This window comes from Pyxicephalus adspersus, chromosome 11 (genome assembly GCF_032062135.1).
Source record: "Pyxicephalus adspersus chromosome 11, UCB_Pads_2.0, whole genome shotgun sequence".
NCBI classification, from domain to species: Eukaryota; Metazoa; Chordata; class Amphibia; order Anura; family Pyxicephalidae; genus Pyxicephalus; species Pyxicephalus adspersus.
Window position 1 is genome coordinate 35,947,368 of NC_092868.1, and position 24,844 is coordinate 35,972,211.

The window sequence follows — 24,844 nt, forward strand, 5'->3', positions numbered from 1 at the left end:
ATCGCGCAGCTGAAATCTAATCGCCTTAATTGGCAGATTCGCGCCCCCTATTGCTCATTATTATGAAGGCAGGAATCCGGCTGGCAGTGAGGAGGCGAGTGTACGAGCACACTCGAGTCCGGACCGCGGGAAACCGCGCTCGCTGGTCGAGCGTACTTTCGCGCTTCCAGCGAGTGCGGATTTTATTGATGAATCAGGGGCAATGACTTTATGACTGTGGTAGGGACAATAGATTGTGAGCCCCTTTGAGGGACAGTTAGTGACATGACTATGGACTTTGTAAAGTGCTGCTTTATATACAGCATTATATAAATACTGGATAATAATAATAATAATAAATTGAATTGTGTCCCTACCAGTTGACAAATTGTCTGTTCCACTGGGACTTCAATAATTTCAAGTGGGTTATACATTCCAGAAATGAATAAACTCCAGTGAGCCTGCACGGAAGTTATGTAATCCCAGGCCAACCAATGAAGATGGCCAGAAAATGGAATGTGGATGAGAAGAAAGAAGAAGATGTGACAGCACCCATGACAGAATAGGGTTAGGTGACTATCCTCTGAGTTTAGTTATGTTTTACACATTGTAATCTTCCTTTGTGATATATATATATATAGCAAGCAAGCAATACAGCTTATTATGTACAGTAACAGGACCCTTTAAGGCAACAGTTTTCAAGGAGCCCTTATAAGTCATGTAAGGCCCTGTTCCAGCACCAGTGCTCACCAGGCATCAGTCCCTCAATGTCATGCCACACTCAGACTATAGCAAGCCCTGCTTAGCGTCCGGAGGCTAGTTTCACCATCTCAGCACATGGTTGCCCCCATGACTTCTGTTCACAAGGGATGGCGTCTGGGGAAAGACTGGGAGGACCAGGAGCCTACAGTACAAAAGATTCCAGCACAGGCAAATCCAGAATACAGAGCCAGGGGTTATACACAGGTGATCAGTCCACCATAGGAAGTATCTAAGGGCAAAGACAAAGCAGAGTCAGCCAAACCTAACAATACAACAGGCACTGGTGACTGGGAGCAGAGAGGCTATTAATTTCCTAACAGCCAATGGCAAGGCAAGACCGAGACCAGGAACTACTCTGCCTTTTGGCTGCAGCAGAAACTCCCTATTCGGCTGCACACAGTCTCAATGTATGAGTATTGGAAACAGAAATAGGTGGAAGGTCCACAGCTAAAGGGAGGCTGGGGATGCTGCAGGCAGAGCAGAGGACAGACAACTAATCCTTTATCTTTTCTGCTGCTGCAAGCAACGCCACTGGAGGGAAAAAACAGGACGCGCTATACTGTATTGGTGCACAGTGCAGGATTGCCGGCCAGGTAACTGTCTCCTAACAACTCCTATATAGCAGTAAAAAAGGAAACCCTAGCTGTCATTTAGTGGATGTTAGATATTTCTAGCCATGTGGAATTATAAAACAGGCTAAGATTAGTACTTGCCCAGAACCTTTGTGGAGGTGGCATCTGGGATAGGGGCAGTGGACAGTGGCAAGAAAGGTAACCTATGACACTGTAGGGTATTTATTAGTCACACAAATGTGCTTCAAATAGTAGGGCAGGATTGGATCTGCATGCAAGGGTAACATAGGAGCAGTGCCTATGTTGCTCAAGCAAGAGGTAGCCATCACAGCTATGCCCATCTTCTTCAGTGTCACTTTGGAGATGCAGAAACAAACAGAATGTCCTTTTCGTGCACTTAAAGAACAGTTTAAGGGTCTCTGGACTAGTTTTAAAAGACACAACAGGCAGCAGATGTCCCATCTACATTCACAATGGGCTCCCTGTTACTTGAATCTAATGAAAATATCTTCTATGATTCCATTGTCAAGGTAAATTATTGTATCAACATTATGTGGATGATTTGGGACAGGGTGAATTGAATGAGCTTTCTTTGATATTTGATGAATAGAATATATGTAGAGATGCATTAACAGCACATAATATGTAAACACATAATTCTTTTAATTTGAAGTGGCAAATATTTTGATTTTCCAGTCCCTTTAACATCATTGGCCTAAAATAAATTGAAACATCTGTAGCACACTCTTGATCTGGGAAAGACAACCAAAATACTTGCTAGACCTTCTGAGGAAACTAACACTGTTTCCATGAAACGCGTAGAGACATCGTTTATCTAGAGTAAGGGTGCCCAATCTATGGCCCATGGGCCACATCCAGGCTGTGGAGCTGCCAGATCTGGCCCTCTCTGCTTGTTGTCTTGCCAGGGATGGGGTGTATGCATCTTCTATGTTTCCCTATGAGATAGTGCTGCCAGGAGAGGGAGCTTCCTGAGCATGCTCAATGTTAGCTTGCTGAGAGTGGGCGTGTCCTATAGACCTGGCAATCAGCTGTGGCTGTTCCCAGCCCACCTTGTACTGTGAGAGTATCCAAGTAGCAGCAACATGTGAGCTGTGTGTGTGTCCATGCACCTGTCATTATCCCCATGTATAAACCTTCATATCTCCTACACGGATTGTCAAAAAAACTTGGAAATTTCATGGTACACAGGAGAGCTGATAGTAAACCAATTTTTTAGGCCCCTAAACATAACAAGTTGCCAGATACAGGGTCACAAGCATAAAATTCTAATAATAATCCAAGATATTTTCACATTAAGGGGGACTCTTTCAAGACCTGGGTCCCAAAATTGAGTTTGCATGTTAGGGACCTCCAGGGGCTACTTCCATAATGCCAATTCGCTCTGTGCTGTGGTACCCCAAATATTTACTTGCTCGTTCGCAAAACTTCAAGGCTATGTTCAGACTGATGGTGATGTTGCGATGCAGTTACCCCTTCCTCATGCCATCCAACCCTGCCTAGTGTGAGATGTAATTGATGACTCTCAATTACCGCAATGCAGGAGATGCACTTACCAAAATGTCAGGTACAAACTCTTACTACAGTAAATAGATAAGTGCCCTGATCTGAATTTACCAAATCTATGGTTTATTCATGCATTTTCCCAAAATATCCCAATATCCCATTTTCTAATAATTATAGTAAACCGTTATGGCAGACAGAAATTCCAATATAAGCGCAAAGTGTTTTATTTGTTCTGGAAAGCGGATACATTCAAATAAAATGAATGCATTGAGCACCCTGCAACCATTTACTTTCCACTAGTGCCCTAACTGTCAAAGGCTGTTTTATGTTTAATTGGGCAAATTTGCCCATCATTAGACATAAACTGTCCAATGCAGGTAAAATCATTATCAAAAGGTGTGTCAAAAAGAAAATCTCTTTTAATAGATTTAGACTTAACATAGGTATATTATATCCATTTTGTTTTTCTAACTTTTTCCGTTTTTCTTTATACATTTGGATAGCAATTAGAGAGAAATTAGTAATTAGGATCTGGGTGTATATGATCTGTATGCCTCATAGATCATGAACATGGCATGAACTTAATAGTATGTACATGTAAGTATGCTCTGAATTAATATGTTATCCCCTGGTTTAGGAAACACCTTAAGATTCCTTAAGACATTGATAAAAGATTCTATATCTTTCCAGGGTATTTCTAAGCAGACTGATCAGGCAATCAGTTGTGGCATCTCCATCTGCTAAAATAGGTTCTTTTACAGCCCACTAACTAACGGACCACTTAATGCACGGACTTCGAACGACGCATGCTCGGGGAGCCGTGTGTCCCTCAAAGGGGAAGAAACTTCCAGCAGAGTGAAGTCATGATGCCAGAACATACCCATTCTCCAGAGACAGAAACCACCCACTGCCCTGAGCCTGAGATTCACACGGGGGACCTGGTCTGAAGCTCTGGCAGGTGTGCACCAGCCAGACCCGTGGACCACCAAAACTTTCTTGTGGACCACTGGCCTTCCTTTTTCTTACAACTTTCTCTGTCACAGAAAAGGACACAGTAGGTGATTTATATTTTAGTGTTTTCTTTCCTAATAATTCAATAAATCTAAATCTTACAAGACATATAGAACATAAGGAATGTGTATTATTCACATATGTCATGGTTATTTGGTAATAATTTACTGCTTTAAGAATTTTTTAATTTTTTATTTGCATTTTGGAGCTGCTGATCCCCTCAAAGCCTTGTTAAGCCCTTTGCTGTCTACATGCACACACTAGAGTGTTGGTTGTATATTATTGCCCTGGGACCTGCTTCCTGACAATAGTGAACGATGCTTCGGCAGTTTATGTTGGCACAGCAACTTGTATTAACCAGGGTTGAATGTGGCAGGGTGACACTGTGTACAGGACAGTTATTAATCCATAGTTGTAATATCTGGACTAAAGTCTTCTAATTGTTTTCTTGTGTTTCCACACTCCACATTCATTTCTGCTGTAACCACTGAGGTGGCTGTGCTGAGACAAAGGGAAGTGCCATTGTCACTAGAATGTTTGTCTTGAGAAATGTTTGAATGTTTGTCTTTGACCCCACCTTATGGGGATAGGAATAAAAAGTTAAGCATAGTAGAATCGTGGTAAAATGTAATATACTTGGCAACATTAGAAATTTTACTTAAAAAACTTGTAAATATGTTGTCAATTTGGACCTGTGCAACAAACATAGATTCTTTGGGGTACAGATAAAAAAATGTGGCTATCAAATAACAGATCACTTAACTTGCTCACTCGTCACCAGGGATCCCCATTTGACCTGAATTGGTGAATGCTATCTGGTGAATTGTCCTTATTTCACCTTCACCTAATCTAGCTTCTGTGCTGGCTGTCAATGCAACACAACACCCCTATAAACTACATCACTGCAGTGCTATTATTTAATGCTCCGGGTTCAGGAAATTAAACACTTAGAAAAAACACAGATAGAAATATAGAAAAATGTATTGGTAGTTTGTTTTATAAGGGTGTTTTATAGGGCTGGATTTACATTTTAGGGGCTTAAAGGCAGAAACAATCTTTTACCTTTAACCAATCTCAAAAATCTTACAAGCTGAAGCCTTGCTCCTATTGAGCAACTTTGAACAACTTTCTTGAAGCTAACTTGGCAGCATACATGTGGTATTAGCTTTGCTCCTGACTAGCAATATCAATATTTGTTATTCTCATTCTGTTTTTTTAGTCCTCAACATATTCACAGACTAGGCATTGCCAGTCATTGTTATACTTACCACTGATTTTAGCAGTCTTTTACCAAGTCCAGCTTCTCCCTGATGAAGTACCAGTTTTTAGGTTACTAGACTGGGCTGTTATAGTTGGAAGCCCCTATTAAACTTTGTTTAATGCCTTTCCTGTTTGTTCTCTTTGCATGACTTGTTATAAACAACAACTACTTTTCTCTTCTGTGTGTCTGTTATGTAAGCAGGCAGAAGAAACGTATCCAAACTTATGGCACAATCAGTACCATACTGTCACAATCATAAATATGTCCAAAGATATAAAATGTTATCATGGCAGTAACTTGAAATATGTCCATAATTAGTACAGACACCACCAGAAAAACTTTCAAAGTGGCAAAAGTAGAGTTGTGTTGTCAGAGACAAAAGGTATGCCATACTCTTTCAACTGAGACACAATCAGTGCAGACTAAGCATTAAAAGTATGATTTAAAAACCAAAGCAATAACTTAGCAGTGTTGGCAGACAGTTGACCCAATCAAAATGACACCTTGAGGATAATTGAGAAGTTTAATCCAAACTGTGAAGATCCATACGACACCTCAGTGGTCAAACAATCATGACGTGAAACAATCCAGGCATCTGGCATGGATTTCAGACCACATTTTTAAATTTACACTGTTTTCTGGAGGCATCGTTTATGTTTTAGTGGTGCTATACTCCAAAATCAGCTATTAGGTCTTGGTTGCACGTGCTTTCTTGCTCATTCCTTCTCAATTATTTGCTGCTGTATAGCCCCAATATGGATTCAGCATCCATTTAAAGCACTGTACAGGTAGTCATTTTCTGTTAAATATACACAGTATATATAACCCCCAAAAACCTGGAATTTTCGAAAATGCGACACTCCTCAAGTCCGGAGGTTGCCAGATTTTTGAATGTCAACCTGTATGTTAAGGCATAAGTAAAAACACTCTTTTTAAAACCACTATTATAAATATATATAGTTTTAACAGTTATATTTTACTGATGTAACCTTAGGTTTATGAACAAGATTTTGTTTTCAAAATAAAGCATACAAAGCTTGATGCAATATGTTATTCTGCAACAACCCATAAACCACTTCATGAAAAAAACATGGCAGTGGTCAGAAAAATATTTTGTACATAGTGCAGGGGCCAGCAATATATTTTATACATAGTGCAGAGGTCGGGAGTATATACCATTCTTAGTGCTGGGCTCATGTGTATGTAACATTCATATTGCAGGGCGTTAGGTGTATAAGACATATAAAGTACAGGGCTAATTATTGCAACAACTGTAGTATTTTCGTCTGTAGCCATGAGTGGAGGTGTGGCTGCTCTTATAACAGTACTGAGTCAGTAGCAGTAATCAGGAAGAACATAAATGCTGTTTTACACAAACAGAATATCCTAGTGAGACCTATCACACAGATTTTACACAACTTTTAATCTATCTTTTGGGGGATCTGAGATTTATAGATCTATGAGATCATGGAAGTTACACATAGGCAGCAACTGTTTTCATCTTAAAACATACAAATGGATGTGAAAACAGCATGAATTTTTTTTGCAGCATATCATGGTGAATTTTAGGCTTTGTCCATCCACCATATTCTTTGATTTGGGAAGATCAATCCAATCCTGTACATAAAAGAATTATGTGCAGGCCTTATACACATAAATGAAGGACTGCAGTGATCTCTACATACAGATCATACTGATCACAAATTTACCTGATCTAATTTACAAATCCTGACAATCTAAGCAATGACATTGCTTAGATGGCGACTATTCATCGATAGCTCAAAGCATGAATTTGGGTCTGATGAAGCAGTTCAATAAAGCTTTGCCAACTGAAGGAGAATGTTTCAAGTACCTCATTTTGGCATTTCCTAGCCTGTCATTTGAAAAAATAAAGGCTGGTGAGTTTGATGATCCACTGATTTGGCGGCTCATCAAAGATGAAGATTTAATCAGGACAATGTCAGCCATCTTTCTAACTTCCCGGAAAACCTTGGTGCAGTCAGTGATGACTGATTAATTTTTAAATGTTTTACTGTAAAAAAATGTCATAGAGTAACAATAAATCCTTTGCATGAACAAATGATATGTTTTTTGGAGGGTACCTTCTATTGTAAAAACTGGATGTGATAGCAAAAAACTGGTCATTTCTGGATTCACTACCCAAAAATTTGAAAAAGCAAGTGTAAGATCTAACTCAACAAAAAATGCGTTCCCCAGTGTTATCCATTATTTTCAAATTTAATTAAAGCTATTAAATATAAAGTTCAAAAATCAACTAATTTAATAATGGTTGTAAGAAATTCATTATTATACATTTATAAATTATGTTTTAAACAAAAAAATTATTGATTAAATCACGATTTGGATTTCATTATTAAACTGTGTTAATTTATAGGAAAAATGGATTTTCTGATTCCTCTATCTGCTTGCATTAAAGTGAGTCTGATTATAACTACCAAAAGCTGCCGCTCTCTGATGCTCTCTCTACCTATTGCTGACCCAATAGATTGATAGAAGGCATTTTAAAATTGGTTTTATTGGTTGGAAGTATTTTGCATGTATATTTTCACGCATTCATTATATTTGTTTTTGTGGAGTCACATAAATTACTGTATTATTTACAAAAATGTATTATAATAATTGATTTTTGCAGAAAAGTATGTTCTCATTCCTATACTACTCCTGAAAAAGCAGTAAGTTCTGTGAAACACATTGAGTCAGAGAGGAAATCTTTCTTGTCATACTTACCTGTTCCTCACTAAAGCACATGCATCTCTCCCCTGCCCATGCGGGCAGTTCTGATGCTGGGTGTGCCTCTGTTTCCAAGCTTTATCAACTCTGTTCATGCCGTTGGCCAATCAGAAAATTGCTTCTTAACCGGCCCTGGCTATTTAGCTAGCTCTCAGACTCCATTTTGTGTTCGTGCAACAAGTCCTGTCTCTTTTGTGTCTCAATTGTGCCAAGCCCTTAGTTCTGTGAACTAGTTCCTGTACACCTGCTGCTTAATCCAGTGTTTCCTGTGTCCAGCTCCTGTGTTAACCCATTTTTGCCCAGTTTGTTGGTTCCCAGCCAACTTCCCTGTGCTGTTCCAGTGTTCCTGTCTGTCTGTGGATATCTCTGCATCACCTGTACCTCCTGCTGTTTCCAGTGTCTCCTGTGTTCCCTGTGCCCGCAGTGGCCCCTGTGTCATTGATGTCTGTGCCCTGGATCCCTGGCTATTGACCCCTGGCATGTGACCTGACCTCTCTTGTTTGGTGCCTGTCTCGACCCCAGCTTCTCTTGACTATCCTTCTGCTTAGTGATTTGGTACTGTGCTTTGCTCACCTTGGTGTGCCCAAGGACTGCAACCTGGCAGTAACAAGCGGCACAACATCCTCACCATCAGAAGCTCTGGAGAAAACCTAGTTACTGCTTAGACTGTGTGCATTGGCCCTTCTCAGAGCTCGAACCACCTCTGTGCAAGCCATAGCACCCCCCCTAGTGGTCCTGTCTCTCCGACCGTGACATTTTTGTACGTATATGTGTAAATATAAAAAAGTCACAAAAAAATATGTGTATAAGTCACAATTGTTGTTCATGTTATGTATGTAATTGAATATGGTTGAGTAATACCTTTTTAAACCAAAATTAATAAAAATGGTAAATTATTTTTAACTAAGCATATTTGATACATTAACCACCTAAAAATTCCATTCATTGGGCCTAATTTATTAAAGCTCTCCAAGGCTGAGGAGGATACACTTTTATAAGGGAAGCTAGGTGATCCAGCAAACCAGGAATGGATCTAGTTCAGGATTCCAAAACATTTGCTACAAATAGCAGATGACTTTAAATTAATCCATTCCAGGTATCCTCTCCAGCCTTGAAGAGCTTTAATAAATCATGCCCAATGAAGGATCTTGAATTATGGGGTGGTTGTTGGCTAGGCTGAACAGTTGTGTTCTAGGCTATAAAGAAGGTGTGCATGAAAAACGTCTTGTTACCGGACGCGTTTCGCCACGGGGGCTTCTTCAGAGGTATATAACAAGCGTAATATATTGTCTAAACGAGGTGGATATGTTGTCACAGATAGGTATGACAAAGATGATAATCATAAATGTTGCTGCTGATATGGGTTAAGATGTAGACGATGCCTTGGGTTAGAATGTGATATAAAATACAGACGTTATACCTATCTGTGACAATTCCTCCACACCTTTACATGCACACCTTCTTTCTAGCCTTTCTAGCTTAGAACGCAACTGTTCAGCCTAGCCAACCATCACGCCATGACTCTACAATAGGGAATGGTCTTTTGTGATGTACCACACTATTGTACTGATGTATGACACCAGACAGTTAAACTGCTTTTTGAAACAATACACAACTTAAAACAAGAGGCTGAAACCCATTTCTTTTCTCCTTCTAACCTTCTAACAAAGAGGAGCGGCTCACAAATATTCCAATCACATTTTAAGGAAAATGGAAAGGAATCTGCCCCCATACCTCTGAATTTCGCATGCCCAATGAAGGCTCATTAACTTTCCTTTTGAGAAAGTATTTTTTGTATATGGTTTACTTTTAGGGATGTTGGCAACTCCTTAAAACTCAAAAATCCAAATTTCCATTAAACATATTTGATATACTTACTCAAATACTTACTTCATTTTATGTAATTTTATACATTCAGATCTTTATCTTGTTGTGCAAACAGAATAATATTACATCAAAATCTGTGGCCAAAATTCTTCCAACATACTCAACAACATACTCAAGTTTCTTACCAAGAGTGAGATATTAGGAGCTATCTACAAGTATGATGTCTTACTAAGAGCCTCAAAGAGGTTAAACCGATTATATTAAAATTCATAAGCATTAAAATCACATGTGTGTCAATGCCACCATGGTTTTGTACGGATTCAGTTCCAGTTGATTTTCAATTGGAATTGCAAAAAAAAAATGATAAATAGTTCTACATGGAAACCAGTAAAGAAACATATGGGGCACATTTTTAAAACAATGAATGTGTAGTTCAGCTAACATTCACTGCTGACAAATCAATCACTGTAATTTATAATTCATATTTTCTTTATTAGGCAACCAGAGAAAAGAAGAGTTACACATTAAAGTTGTAGCATTACAAACAAATATAGGACTGTTAGGTTCTAATTTTCAAGAACAGGGGAAATAATGAAATAAGTCACATACATACCATACACATAAAAATAAAAGCATATCATGGGAAAATGAAGCAGAAATGCAAACATCTTGATTTGTAGGGTAAAGGCAGGGGATAAAGAAGAAACAAAAGAAAACATGACAAAATACATCATAAGTTAGTCTAACATACCATAGTAAGAACTAACGTGCCATTCTATAAAACACTTCTGGATATCAATTACGATATATTATATCTGATATGTTGAAGCCACAATCTCCAGACCTGTTGGTCGTCACTCTAATTTTAAACACATGCACCAGGATTCTACACCAGCATTGAATATTTGCTGAATGTCACTTTTGCCAATTTAAGAATAAAAACTCTTACCTCAGTAATTAGGTGAGTGCTCATATCAGAACTGACCTAATCTTCAGTTGAATTATGCATTAATCCAAAATAGCCAATCAGCCGCAGGGGATTCAGGTATTCTCCAATCAAATGGGCCCAGGTGGCACAAAGTCATTGGGCACACTCTGGCCATTTAAGGCAAACCTGTCCTGAACACCATTGCCTGCTATAAGCCTCTGTGTGTACAGTGTGCTTGGGTGTGTTCTCTGTGTTGGTGCAAAATAACCTGTTGTCGTTACCAATAGCAACCCGATCTGATAGCGGGCCCTGACCTTGGATTGTTTGTGACTACTCTTGCCTGCTGCCTGCCCTGACCTTCGATTGTTCCTGACCTGCCCTTTGCTTTACCCTTCTGTACCACGACTGATCATCTCTGAATAACCCTTGTCTTGTTTTATGACAACAATGAAGCTTGATTAAAGGATTCTTGGAGTTGGCTGTGATTTGTGTGCCAAGGCGCATTACAGTATAGCGGCCCATTCACACACCACCAAGTCCTAATGGAGGAAATCCAACGGGGCCTACAGGAGCTTGCATTAGGGGCTCCCACCAGTCACCCCACGAAGGTTCGTGAGCACCTCCTGGAAGTGGCAGGTGAATTACGGTCGCTCCCAGGTCCAAATGTATCCAGCCCAGCGGTGCCAGTGGAACCTCTGATTCCGTTACCCGAGAAATTTTCAGGGAACAGACAGGACTTCCCCAGCTTTCGGGACTCCTGTCTTCTGTACTTCCAGCCTCTCAGAACCGTTGGCCTGGTCTCCAGGACAGATCCTGGTTCCGGATACCATATCCTGGGATGGGAAGTGCCATCAAGTCATGGCCTTTCTTGACTCCGGGGCAGATGGTAACCTACTGGACCAAGATGTTGCCTCTGAACTGGGAATACCTTTCCCCCCTCTTGGGCCTGAATTGTCCTTAGCCGCCATCGATGGCACCCCTCTTTAACAGGGTCTTATACCCTCTATTACCCCAGAAGTGCACTTAACAGTGGGGGCCTCCCATAAGGAAGTGATCCGCCTTATTGTAATCAGGATGGTAAACCCCCCCTGATTTTAGGCCTCCCTTGATTGAAATCTCATTACCCTATCATTAATTGGGATTCGGGTCAGATCATTCAGTCAGGCTAGATGCCTAACTCCAGTAATGCCAGTACAGGCCCTTGAAGTGTTACAAAAACTGCCTGAGCCTTACCAGGAGTTTGCTGATTTCTTCTGCCCCCAGTCAATTGACAAACTCCCAGAACATCATTCCTATGATTGCCCCATTCAGTTACTCCCGGGTACCATGCCCCCTAGGGGTCATTTGTTCAATCTCACTGGGCCAGAGATAAAGGCCCAGAAAGAATACATCCAAGAAAACTTGGAGAATGGCTTCATCCGTCCATCCTCTTCCCTTGCGGGTGCTGGCTTCTTTTTTGTGGAGAAAAAGGATGGCGGGTTAAGACCCTGTATATTACAGGGGCCTAAACAAGATTACTTTGAACAATGGGTACCCTCTGCTCCTTATGGATGACCTTTTCTCTAAGGTCAATGGGGCCCGATTCTTCACCAAGCTAGATTTGAAGGGGCCAAAACCTTATCCGCAATAGGAAGGGTGATGAATGGAAGACCTTTAACACCAGGGATGGGCATTTTTGGTCTGTGTAATGCCCCAGCAGTCTTCCAGGAAATTGTGAATTATGTATATCGAGAATTTAAGGGAAAATTTGTGATTGTGTATCTTGATGATATTTTGATTTATTCATCTGATCTTCTCCTCAACAGAGCACAAGTACACCAGGTCCTCCAAAAGCTCAGAGAAAACTGCCTCTATGCAAAATTGGAGATTGGCGTGGGAGCAGTCCTCTCCCAGTACCCTGGAGAACCGGAGAGATTGCACCCCTGTGCCTTCTTCTCCCGTAAGTTATCCGCAGATGAGAGCAATTATGACGTGGGCAACCGGGAGCTTCTGGCAGTAAAATGGGCTTTTGAGGAATGGAGGCATTTGCTGGAAGGGCAGAACATCCTATAATGGTCTATACTGACCATAGAATCCTGGAGTACATTAAAGGGGCTAAACGTCTCAACCCCCGGCAAGCCCGTTGGGCCCTGTTTTTTTACAAGGTTCAATTTCCAAATTACCTACAACCCAGGTTCAAAAAACGTAAAGACTGATGCCTTGTCTCATTGTTTCACAGAGGCAGCTTCCCTTCTGGATCTGTGCCCTAGCCCCATTTTGTCCCCCCAAATGTTTGGTGTCAGCCATACAGACCCTACTGTTGTTAGAGAATCTGATGAACCTCTTAGCCCCCCACCAGACTGACTACCCCCCTGCAAAACCTGAAGAGCAGCTGTATGTTCCCCTCCATCTTCGCCTGAAGGTTATCCAACAGCTACATGATTCTAAGACTGCTGGCCACCCAGGAATTAGGTAGATTTAAGAAAAAAGCTAGATCTAAGAAAAAAGCTGGGCATCGAGCTCTCCTTCTCGTCAGGGTTCCACCCCGAGACAAATAGCCAGACCGAACGGACCAACCAATCGTTGGAACAATATATCCAGAGCTTTGTATCCGGTTGCCAGGAGAGATGGGCTGACTATCTCCTCTTTGCGGAGGTGGCATATAACAACGCAGAGCACTCCTCCACCAGGATCTCTCCTTTTATGTGTGTCGGGGGTCGGAGTCCCAAAGCGTCCTCTCTGTCAGGTCCAACCTCTGATCCTTTTGTCCTTAACAATTGGGTAGAACGTACCTGATCTGTTTGGAACCTGGTCCAAAGTAATCTTAGAGAGGCAGTAGCCCAGCAGAAGAGGTTTGCAGATCACCATAGATCCCCTGAGCCCCAGTTCCAACCAGGTGATCTGGTTTGGGTGTGTACCCGCTATATTCCCCTCCGCCAACCCTCAGCCAAGCTAGGACCCAAATTTGTTGGCCCGTTCCCAATATCGGAAAAGATTAATAGAGTGACTTATAGAGTAAAGCTTCCCAGTTCCTTGAGGGGGGTAGACACCTTCCATGTATCTCTATTAAAATCTGTTGCCAACTCAGCTCCCCTTTCAGATCCCCCTCCGCCAGTTGAGGTGCAGGGAGCACCCGAATATGAAGTTGAGAGGATCCTGGACTCTCGTAAGGTACGTAACTCTCTGCAATATCTCATTGATTGGAAGGGTTTTGGACCAGAGGAGAGATGCTAGGTGCCAGCCTACCGCGTACATGCAGAAGAACTTGTGTCGGAATTTCCCTGGGGATCACAGCCGCAGAGGGATACATTGCTGCAGCAGGCAGCATGGCCGAGGCTGCTGCCCTGTTCGCAGCTTGTCTCTCCCTGCAGGTGGAGGGATCCTTTCTAGCCAAATTACTGTTCGACCAGGCGGCATCCCCAGCATCCCTATGGACGTGAACAGAGAAAGTCTTGTTCCTAGCACTACTGTGGATGTGCAGAGTGGGGAATGTCCCAGGGGTGCTGTGGGAAGAGGTGTGCGCGCTACCACACGTGCCTCTTGTACCCCCCAAGGGCGAGGAACTTGGCTGCGGGGCAGGACATAGTTTGAATTCCCTGTGTCAAATCAGCCACAGGGGATTCAGTCATCCTCCAATCAAATTGCGCCAGGTGGCGCAAGGTCATTGGGCACTCTGGCCATTTAAGGAGAACCTGTCCTGAACACCATTGCCCGCTATAAGCCTCTGTGTGTACAGTGTGCTTGGGTGCGTTCTCTGTGTTGGTGCATATTAACCTGTTGTCGTTACCAATAGCAACCCAGTCTAATAGTGGATCCTGCCTGAACTCTGCCTGCCCTGACCTTGGATTGCTTGTGACTACTCTTGCCTGCTGTCTGCCCTGACCTCGGATTGTTCCTGACCTGCCTTTGCCTTACCCTTCTGTACCACGCTTATCGGACTGATCATCTCTGAATAACCCTTGTCTTGTTTTATGACAACAATAAAGCTTGATAAAAGGATTCTTGGAGTTGGCTGTGGTTTGTGTGCCCAGGTGCATTACACAATGTCTATCCGTTTCTTTTTCTGCGTCATGATTTTGTAAAGCAACAAATACAACTGCTTATCAAGTTATTTTCTTTATTGGTCATTTTCTATGGGTTATGATCAACCCGCACCCATTGCTTTCCACCCGTACCCTACATATCAAAGGCAGTTTATCATCATTAGACATAAGCTTACCTAATTGTCCAATGCAGGTAAAATCATTATCAAAATTTATGTGAAAACGAAAAGTCGCTTTTAATACATATAGACGTGGCATTGGAATCATGTATCCATTTTGCTTCCCTAGCTTCATCAGTTTCCTCGAACATTTGAATTATTATTATCAACTAGTATTTATATAGCGTCAACATATTATGCAGCACTTTACAAAGTTTTTTGTCATATCACTAACCATCCCTCACTTACTAATGCCTCTACCATAGTCACCTACAGTCTAGCGCCAAGTTTTGAGGGGAAGCCTAACCCTAACCTAACAGCATGCTTTGCAATTGGAGAAATGAGTAATTATGATCTGGGTGTATGTGCCCTATAGATCACGAACATGGTCTACGGGCATGGATAAAGTAATAGCTGTCCTGATTTCCGATGTCCATCCTTGGCTTCTCAGTACATGGAATGACTTTGACTTTCACTATTTTATAGCCAGCCTCTTTAAATGCTGCCTCCAGGTCTTCCTTAGAAATGGTCAAACAGGAGAATCTCTTTTGACCAACATAATAGTATGTACAGTTAAGTACACTCTGAATTATTATGTGACCCCCTGGTTTGAGGAACACCTTAAGATTCCTCAAAGCATTGGTGAAGGATTCCACATCTTTGCAGGGAGCTTCTAAGCAGAGACAACTTATCAAACAATCAGCTTGGGGCATCTCCGCCGGCTCAAATGGGTTCTTCTTCAGAGCATCACATTTCACTACTTTTGTCACAGTTCTTCTCAGCTGTTCTTCCTTCTTCTTACAACTTTCACTGTCACTAAAAAGAACATATTAGATTATTTATATTTAGTGTTATGATTGAAGACATTTAAGTAAATCTAAACCTTACAATACAAATCTAGCTCTGGCTGTAGTTTTTTCCTCTGAAGGCTGTTGCTGCTTTAGTTACATGAAAAAGAATAATGAGTCAGTAGCAGTCATAAAGAGGAACATAGCTACTTCTGTACATGTTTATTATCCTAGTGTGACCTATCGCACAGATTTTACACACCTGTTACCTTCCAGCTCACACACAAACTTGACAATTGGTGTCCAGTCAAATGCACCAGGATCATTCCTTAGCCACATTTCTATCTGTGCTCGGTTTTGCTCAAGGAAATCTGAAGTAATGATATTTTTGAAGACTTCACATGCAGAGACAAGGGGGTAAATTGTAGGTCCAGCTCCAAAGTCAATTAATATGTCTCCTTTAACTCCACCTTAAGGGGCAGAAAAAGAATTGACCAAAGAAGAGTCAAGCAAAATCATGTATATATAATAATATGTATATTTTGGTAACAATAGGGATTTAACGTAAAATGCTTCTAAAAGTTACAATCATGTTAGCTGATTTATACTTTTAAAATGGAGCAAAAACAATGGTGCAGTTTTTTCTGTAGAAATAAGAACAGTGTTATAGTGATGCAACAGTTCTGCCCCTTGATATCAGTCTACTGGCTGGGTTTTGTGATCAGTTTTTTCTACATCTTTAGTGCATAAGGTAGCCTATTATTATAAAAAAGGATAAGTAACCTTAACAAGGTCAATATATATATATATATATATATATATATATATATATATATATATAAACATACATTAGTATGTAAAGCTTTGGATCACACATTTTAGATCTCCTAGTCTTCCTCCTTAAATATGTACTAATTACCTGTCTCTATGGACTTTAGCATCTTGATCACCACGTCTGACTATTATTTTCTGTTTTAAAATCCGACTAAATCCCCAAGTTTACAAATTTCAACTTTTTTCATTGCAGGCAATGCTTACGGGGTTAAATTGTCACTATATTTGCAGGGGATGTCTGGGGGACCCATGCAACCATTTCTCAAAGACTGGATATTGTTGGCAACAATTTGAATATGGTAATTGTGAAGCTTCAGAACTTAGTATTGTCATATAATTTGCTAGTGGACAGGGGTCTGGGAAACCCATAGGAGCATTTTTCAAATTCAAATAAAACTTAGGTATGGGGTTTATAGATAAATGTGACCAGAATTTCACATAGTACACCTTACTTTTTAAGGAATAGTATACCTTTTTAGTAGCCCCAGAAATAAAGAGAGAACACAATGGAAAAAAATGTATCTGTTTTTTAACAAATTTTCCACCTGTGTTAAGCTTTATTATTATTATTATTATTATTACCATCAGCCAATCCAGCAAGGGGGAAGCTTTAATTCTGATTTGCACATTGTAGAGTCAGCAGAGTGCAGCTGCTGTACAATATATAAACTGATACCATAGTGAAACTCAGAATTTTGCAATTTCAGGATTCCAAGTTTTAGATTGGAAGCCAAATGAGCTGAAAATGCCATGTATTTCAAGCTCTCATCCAAATTTTTGACCCATCAGCCCATGTGTGTATATTATGCATAGCTCACAACAATCTTTGTTTCACTGGCACCATACTGACTTTCAACTGTTATCACAGTTTTCTGCATTGTGGCCACCTAGTTTATCTACTTCTCCAAATGGCCACTGTGTTTCTGCCTTACTGACCTTTCTGCCTTATTGACCTTTTGATGATAGTCATTAATCAATCAACCCTATTCACACCACTGGTGGATTCTGTTTTAAGTTAACCTTAAGAGAATTAAAATTACCAATTTTACAAAAACATTACCAACAAAAAAAACTCCAAAATACAGAAAATATGAAATATGCCTAATTTACATAAACTATACATAAATAAATTGTTCTTTTTAGAAAACAATACATTATTAAAGTTATACACAAGCAGCAAATGTGAAATATTTTTTACTGTCACTCAACTCTTGTTTCTGAAGGGAAGCTTTTTTTTAACATTAAAACAACACATTTTTACCACTTTTAAATCTTGGGAGGTATGCGTTGCAATCAAACACACATTATGGATGGTGGACAGCTGAGGCTTTTGTGTCTAAAAGTTATATGAAATCTCATATATTACACAAAGGCATCAACTGTTTTTAATATAAAAACATACATATGGATGAAAAATAACATAAATATATATAAATAATATCCATATCCTCTAGATGAAAGAATTTTGTGCGGACTCAAAACTAATACACAAAATATTATACACAAAACTAATGATTAATTGCAATGGTAACTCTATTAAAATACAGACTTAATGCAGACTTTATAATCATCATAGTTTACAGATCACAAATAAAGCTGATTTAATTCTGACAATCTAAAACAACTTGATTTAGCTTTTTTGTTTTAAATGCAATTTTCTTTTGTGGTGATTCTTGCAGTGTTAACAAATCAGTCGAATTTACCTGAAGTGAAAGTTTCATGAAGATTTCTCAATGCGAAATGAAGCCATTCTCCAGTTAATGTTCCCTCTTCAGAATCATAGTATGTTTTGTAGTAATCCTCAGGATCAAACTCATCAATGTAGGTTTGAGATGGTGTGTATGGAGTCCCCATGCTGATGTCTCCTCCAGGAAAAAAGTTTCTTTATTTTATAAAGTGTAGTTGAACTTCTACTAGCACAGGAAATAAAAATACTACTTACTTATAAGTAGGATGGACTTCGCTCAGCACAAAATGTTAACTATGTAGGTACCATTCCCAGATTAAGTATTGCTTCTAATTAAATATTTGAAGCAAAAAAGCTGTGTGTCTTTTAGGACAAGAATAGATAGCAACATTTTATGCTGTGGGCTGCATTGCCACCGTATGGTAATGTATATAATGCTCATTTTGCAAGTGAAATTGAAAAGAAATTGAACAGGCATGCCTACATGTGCAGGCACTCTAAATTAAAGAGAAAGGTAGCCACCTAAATGACAATAGTGCTAAAGAATAAAACTAAGACACTAATGTTACTAAGCGTGCATTTCACGGAAAAGAGAAATTGGTTGATTCACTAAAGGAATAGACAGTTCACTTAAAAAAGTAAATATTAACTTTGGAAAGTGTATGTTTATTTTTCAAAGTGCCTGTCTAGGTATCTTAATGTATTGCAATGGTTCAATCAGAATGCAAGCAAACATTTATCAAATTTTACTTCCCATGATTTGTTATTTAAAGTGTACACAGCTACGTCCTGTTTTTAAAGCTGTGAAAGATGTCTATGGCTTAAGTAAATCATACTCAATGTCTCCTCACTTCACTCCTAATTTATTGAATCAGCATCATGACATATTACTAAGTATCTTTAAGAAAAACAAAGAGATTTATGCACTCCTGCCTGTATAAAACTGCCACTTGAATATGACTGTCTGTGGAATAACATATTTATAAGCTCCTCCCGGTACTTCTGATTGTATTTTATTGCTGCAGATGATGTGATACAGTAGTATGGGATTCTGTTTTAACTATATGTAAAAACATTTTTTTTGCCTGGGGAATTTAATAATTCATTGAAGAATTGAATAAAAAAATAATTCAATGTGCCTTTGTTTATACCAACTCTGTGAGTTCATATCTACCATACAGTGAGGACATTTGACACAAAGCTACATGTTCTGTTTTATTATGTATTGATTATTGATTAATATGTATTGATGAAAAATTACTAATACAATTATTTTTCTTTTTTTGACCAAAAAGTTTATTTGATTTAGTTATACAAAGGATAATGAATGTGGCAAAATAAAAGGCCCTATATAGCTTATTTTAGGCTTCTTTCATTTTTCTAAAAGACTGAAACAATTGGTATATAGAAGAGTTATTAGAACTCCATCCATAGTTTGTCTTATATACTACTAAGGATACACATTTTTTTACTCAGCATCATCAAAGCATTATTAGTTTGCTCATATAGAGTTTATCATTTCAGATAGAAAATGTAAGGTCTTTACTATCCTATATCCCAAAACACCATCAAAAAGATTCTTTTCACAGAACATTTTTATCTGAGAGTAATCTTTGGTTAGTGAAAACTCAAAGTGAGAAAAACCTACTAATAAAGATGGTGCATATTTAAATGTGCACACATAAACCACATTTGGAAAAGTCACAGATCAACTGTATCTGCAGTACTGCAATTATTTTTGAGTCAATGGGAATGTAAAATAGCTTAGGGAATCAAATGCAAGTCATAAGAAGAACACCTTTAACGCTGTCAGTTAATTGTGAATGTTCTTAGAAGCATCTCAAACTGATGTCAAAGTCAAATACCTGATCTCTCTTTCCCTCTTAATATTGGGTACAGTTAAAGAAAGCCACTTTCCAGCTTTCCAGCAAAATCATTTTAGTGAAGTATTCATCCTAATATCTCCAAGTGTAAAACTTCTAGGAGTATCAGCACTACTTAACCCTTGATGGACAGCACACAACAGACTGACAATGCTCCTTCTATTTGTGAGGTAGTGGATAGGAATTGTTGCCATGAAAAAGTGGTGCTGGTATTGTCAGGAACCTGGAAAATATTTACAAATTTACCTAAGACGACTAAAGAAAATGTATACAGTAAGAACATGATGCCAAACACAATAAAAAAAACGGATTTATGATTTGCATGCACTTTGCTAAACTTTACCAATTCAAAAATGTTTGTATAGCTGTAGTGTAGCTATGTACCTATTCCAGGATGACTAATGCTTATTTATTAAGCTAACAAGTTGGCAGAGTGTATTAATCTCTTCTTTTTTTCAAAGCTTTAGATATAAGGGCCTTCTAAAATGGTGAACTGGTTGCCGGATACACCCTGATGGATATAATGAACTTGGGATGGGATAATAAACTTTAAAATGTTCCCTTTGCACAACAGCTGCATCTTGTCTGGACAGGACAGAAGAGGGTCAATGTGTTCTCTGCCTCATAGAAGCATTTATTGTTATACAATGGTTTGTCCTGCAAATTAGCCAGCAAATTACTGGGAAGGAGCTGTACTGTGCAGGCCCGCAGAGTATGATGGAATGTAAACAATCGGTGGATGCTTTGCCAGGATCTTAGAAGATACTAAATTGTGGAGATATTTCAGGTTACTGTAGTGGGGTGGGTGTAGGTTTGGCGCTATCTCAGTTAAAGTGTTTTTATGTATAATATACATAGATTTTGGAAACAAAATAGAATTACAGTTGTAATCGATGTGTTTTTCTCAATATTTCAATGTGTCCTCATATCTAACAGTAACAAACATTACTAGCTATGACTTGGATAAATGTATTTCATTGTTCCTGTGCCTAACATGGACATGTAGCTGTCAGGATCACTGACATCTAACCTCTGTAGTAACTATATGGGTTAAGGTCCCAGTGCAAACCTCAGAGTTATCTTTTTTTAATTTTTTTTTCAATAGTGATTAGTTGTTATTACTATTCAATTATTTGAAAATTTGAAAATTGATTAGTTGTTTACCTATCTCAATATGAAAATCAACAATGTAAATTACTGATTAGAACCCCATTTAGTCATTTGCCTTTTGCACTAGGTTTACGGGCATGGACAAAGTAAAAGCCTTTATAATCACTAATGTCAATCCTTGGTTTTTGAGTATATGGAACGACTTTGAGTTTCACTATTTCATAGCCAGCCTCTTTAAATGCTGCCTCCAGGTCTTCCTTAGAAATGGTCAAACAGGAGAATCTCTTTTGACCAACATAATAGTATGTACAGTTAAGTACACTCTGAATTATTATGTGACCCCCTGGTTTAAGAAACACCTTAAGATTCCTCAAAGCATTGGTGAAGGATTCCACATCTTTGCAGGGAGCTTCTAAGCAGAGACAACTGATCAGGCAATCAGCTTGTGGCATCTCCACCGACTCATATGGGTTCTTCTTCAGAGCATCACATTTCACTACTTTTGTCACGGTTCTTCTAAGTTTTTCTTCCTTCTTCTTACATGTTTCACTGTCACTAAAAAAAAACATAGTAAATTGATTTTTCCTAGTATTAAAGTAACAAACAATTATAATATTCTGTATTAGGTTCCATACCGAGGTATGGAAGGAAAAAGAGTACCAGGTACAAAACTAAGAAAGACAGAAAATCCTGTGTCATTGGCATTCTATATCTGTGCTACAATAGGGAAGGTACTCTATGTTCAATCAATACCTTAAGAAGCTTTTAGAAGCCATCATTGTATCAAGTTATAATTATTATAGACATGACATATGATTGAATATCATAAGTTAGCTAAAAAATTTTTTAACTTTTCATATTTCTTCTTTGTTTTTAATGTTTAACATATGTTGTACATTTCAGTTAGCCAAATTCTTATACTGATTGAGTTTCCACCACAGCACTGTCCTTTAAGATGGTATGAGACAAGATTCTTACCTGGTCTTCATCTGCCTTCTTCTCCTGTGATAGCTTGGAAATAACTAACTAATGTAGGTTTTATATACCTGCAGTTACCTCCATATCCCAAATTGAAAGTCTGGCAGTTTTATCAAATAAATATTTATTATGTTACAATATTTATGGTATGGTACATATAGCATACATAAAGAATAGAGAATGTCAGGGAGGAGGACAACACTGCTATTAAATGGGCATATCATTTTAATCATACCTGCCCCTTATTTCTAACACACCTGTTACCTTCCAGCTCACACACAAATTTGACAATTGGAGTCCAGTCCAATGCATCAGAATCATTCCTCAGCCACTTTTGTAGCTGTGCTCGGTTTTGCTCAAGAAAGTCAGAAGTGATGATATTGTTGAAAGCTTCACAGGCAGAGAGGAGGTGGTAAATTGTAGGTCCAGCTCCAAAGTCAATTAATATGTCTCCTTTAACTCCACCTTATGCATAAAAAACAAACAAAATATTTCAGTTTAGCATAGAAGAGTAATTGATACATGAAATTATGTAATACTCCAAGAATTTTATATCAACTTAAAGGATGGATTTTTACTTGGCAGTCATTTACACTAAGTAACTGTTGGGGGTGGGGGTACAGACATGGAAGGCTTTCCAATAGTACATTTAGAAAGTTGAAGAGACGTAAACACAATATTTGTTAAAAACAAAATTATATAACAAAGTGGAACCTGAAGATTATGCTGGCTGGAATGTAGTTGGTTATCTTTGAGACACTGAGCTCCTTCAAACTGCATCAAACCATTTGATGCTGGTTTTGAATTTTAATAGACATGTATAGGGTACTTCATATTTTCTTCAGGGAAGGTGTTCAATATTGGAAACATGTCCTCCCATTCTTCTGCACTGGGAAGCTGTGCTCCCTTTATCTTCATTACAGAATAATAATAATAAGTCCATCCTAGGTTACCTCTAGTTAGTGATGCCCACTCCCTTTTTCATTCCAGGAAAGGAATCCACCCAGAAATGAATGTGCCTGGGACCCTTCAAACATGTATGTGGGCATAGGACATTTCTTATATGGTCCATAGTTGGCTAAAGGACAATATCTAATAAATGGCAGTAACAAAAGTGCTAAACACATAAAATTAAGATGAACATTATGATGTCCCTTCTAACTCTAGTCATCTCCCATTGTGTGGCTTCCTCTTTACATCAGTCTCTAACAGCAACAGAATAGTCAGAAGATTGTTCTTCTTTTTAGGATCTCTGAATTACTCATTAAGTGTAACTCATAGAAAGAAGGCATGACTTTGGTTGCAGTTCTGCTTTCTGGCATATACATGTTGGTGGAAGGGGTGGAAGGGCTTTGATCAAGTCCTTAAAAACTTTTTCTGAGTATCTTATGCGCCCTTTTCTGGATAATACTTATATTTATTTATATATTTGTGCACATGAATGAGATGGATGTTATCAATATATGAATCAATATTGTCCCTAGATCTTTGATGACCTCCATTATATTTAGAATAGGACAATCGCAGTCCCCAGAGGTTTCTACCTCATATCCTGCCTGGCTTGTGGTTGCTTGTTTGTTACTATTTAATGTCCTTGGTGATGCAAAACATCCTGTCAATGTTTGATGTAAATCATAACTTATATATATTAAATATTTTATTATACATTGTAATTGATTGCGGAGTATGTCAAGATCTTTTTTCCAAATATGTTGGACAAATTGTCTTGTGCTTTATTAAACTTCAGTAACAGCCTCCTGATTATCATGCCTCCTGAAGAAGCAGACTTGTTTTGTGAAACGCATTTGAATTAGTAATACCAATTATTAAACTTTCGTGAATACTTAACAAATTGTTAATCTTAGTTGTATCTTTGTGGGATCTTTATGTGGTCCACCTATGGCTCTAAAATTCTCTATTTCTGTACCCTTCCTTCCCTTTCCTGGTACTGTATTAGCATTAGGCATGTTGACGACTCTCCTGATACCTGTCCTTGGTTTATGCATTGTTACACTGTGAGTGTAGGGTGCTATGCGTGCCTGTCAACCAAGAAGACTGACTTAGAGGACTGTTTTCATTTTTTTTCTGTTTTGAAATCATTTACAGGGTTAATTAAAAAAAAAGCTAAAATTGAACATCAGACTAATAAAGTCATAGGTTTACCTGATGTGAAAGTTCCATGAAGATTCTGCAATACAAAATTAAGCCAATCTCCAGTCAAAGTTCCTTCTTCAGGGTGATAATATGTCTTGAAGTAATCTACAGAGTTAAACTCATCAATGTAGGTTTGTGATGGTGTGTATGGAGTCGCCATGCTGATCTTCTGTCCTGGAGAGCCGAAATAGCTTGATTCTATGAAATTCAGTGTTGTTGAAACAGGGAATGAAATACTTTGGAACAAAAGAGGGGGTTAGGAAGGACTTTGTTCAGCATGAAATGTAAAAAAAGGCCAAACATCATTCTCAGGTAAATTATTGCCAGTAATTAAACATTCAGAATAAAATTCTGTGGACCTTCTCCTGTGATAGTATGAGGAAAAAATTGTCAAGGTTATACAAATAACAGACCACAAACTAGCATAAATAATGTATAGCCTAAACTAGTAGAAGTAAGTAGTTATGTTCAGCTGAATTTGTTTTATAATGTTAAAGATGTTTTGGAACTCATATAGGAATATTCTAGGTTCTAACAGGGGAATATAAATCAGCATTTGTAGTTCCAACACCTAAACAAAAATAGGGTAACTTGGTATATGCAGTCCAACGTATT

The 24,844-nt window shown here is 38.7% G+C and overlaps 3 protein-coding genes across 3 annotated transcripts in view; all 3 read right to left on the bottom strand.

The window, feature by feature from the left end:
* The window catches only part of PCSK7 (proprotein convertase subtilisin/kexin type 7), a 501,704-nt gene that overhangs the window by 324,549 nt on the left and 152,311 nt on the right, over positions 1-24,844 (bottom strand). The gene's annotated exons all lie outside the window — the stretch shown is intronic.
* Positions 14,695-19,230, bottom strand: LOC140341289 (nicotinamide N-methyltransferase-like). Its single transcript, XM_072426914.1, has 3 exons — positions 18,121-19,230; positions 15,846-16,053; positions 14,695-15,611 (listed from the first exon to the last, which is right to left on the bottom strand). Exons 1-3 carry the CDS (start codon positions 18,269-18,271, stop codon positions 15,173-15,175), a joined length of 798 nt encoding a protein of 265 aa, XP_072283015.1. The 5' UTR covers positions 18,272-19,230; the 3' UTR covers positions 14,695-15,172.
* On the bottom strand, positions 19,374-24,531 carry LOC140341287 (nicotinamide N-methyltransferase-like). The gene is made up of 3 exons (XM_072426909.1): positions 24,239-24,531; positions 22,333-22,540; positions 19,374-21,652 (listed from the first exon to the last, which is right to left on the bottom strand). The coding sequence occupies exons 1-3, from the start codon at positions 24,387-24,389 to the stop codon at positions 21,205-21,207; spliced, it is 807 nt and encodes a 268-aa protein (XP_072283010.1). The 5' UTR covers positions 24,390-24,531; the 3' UTR covers positions 19,374-21,204.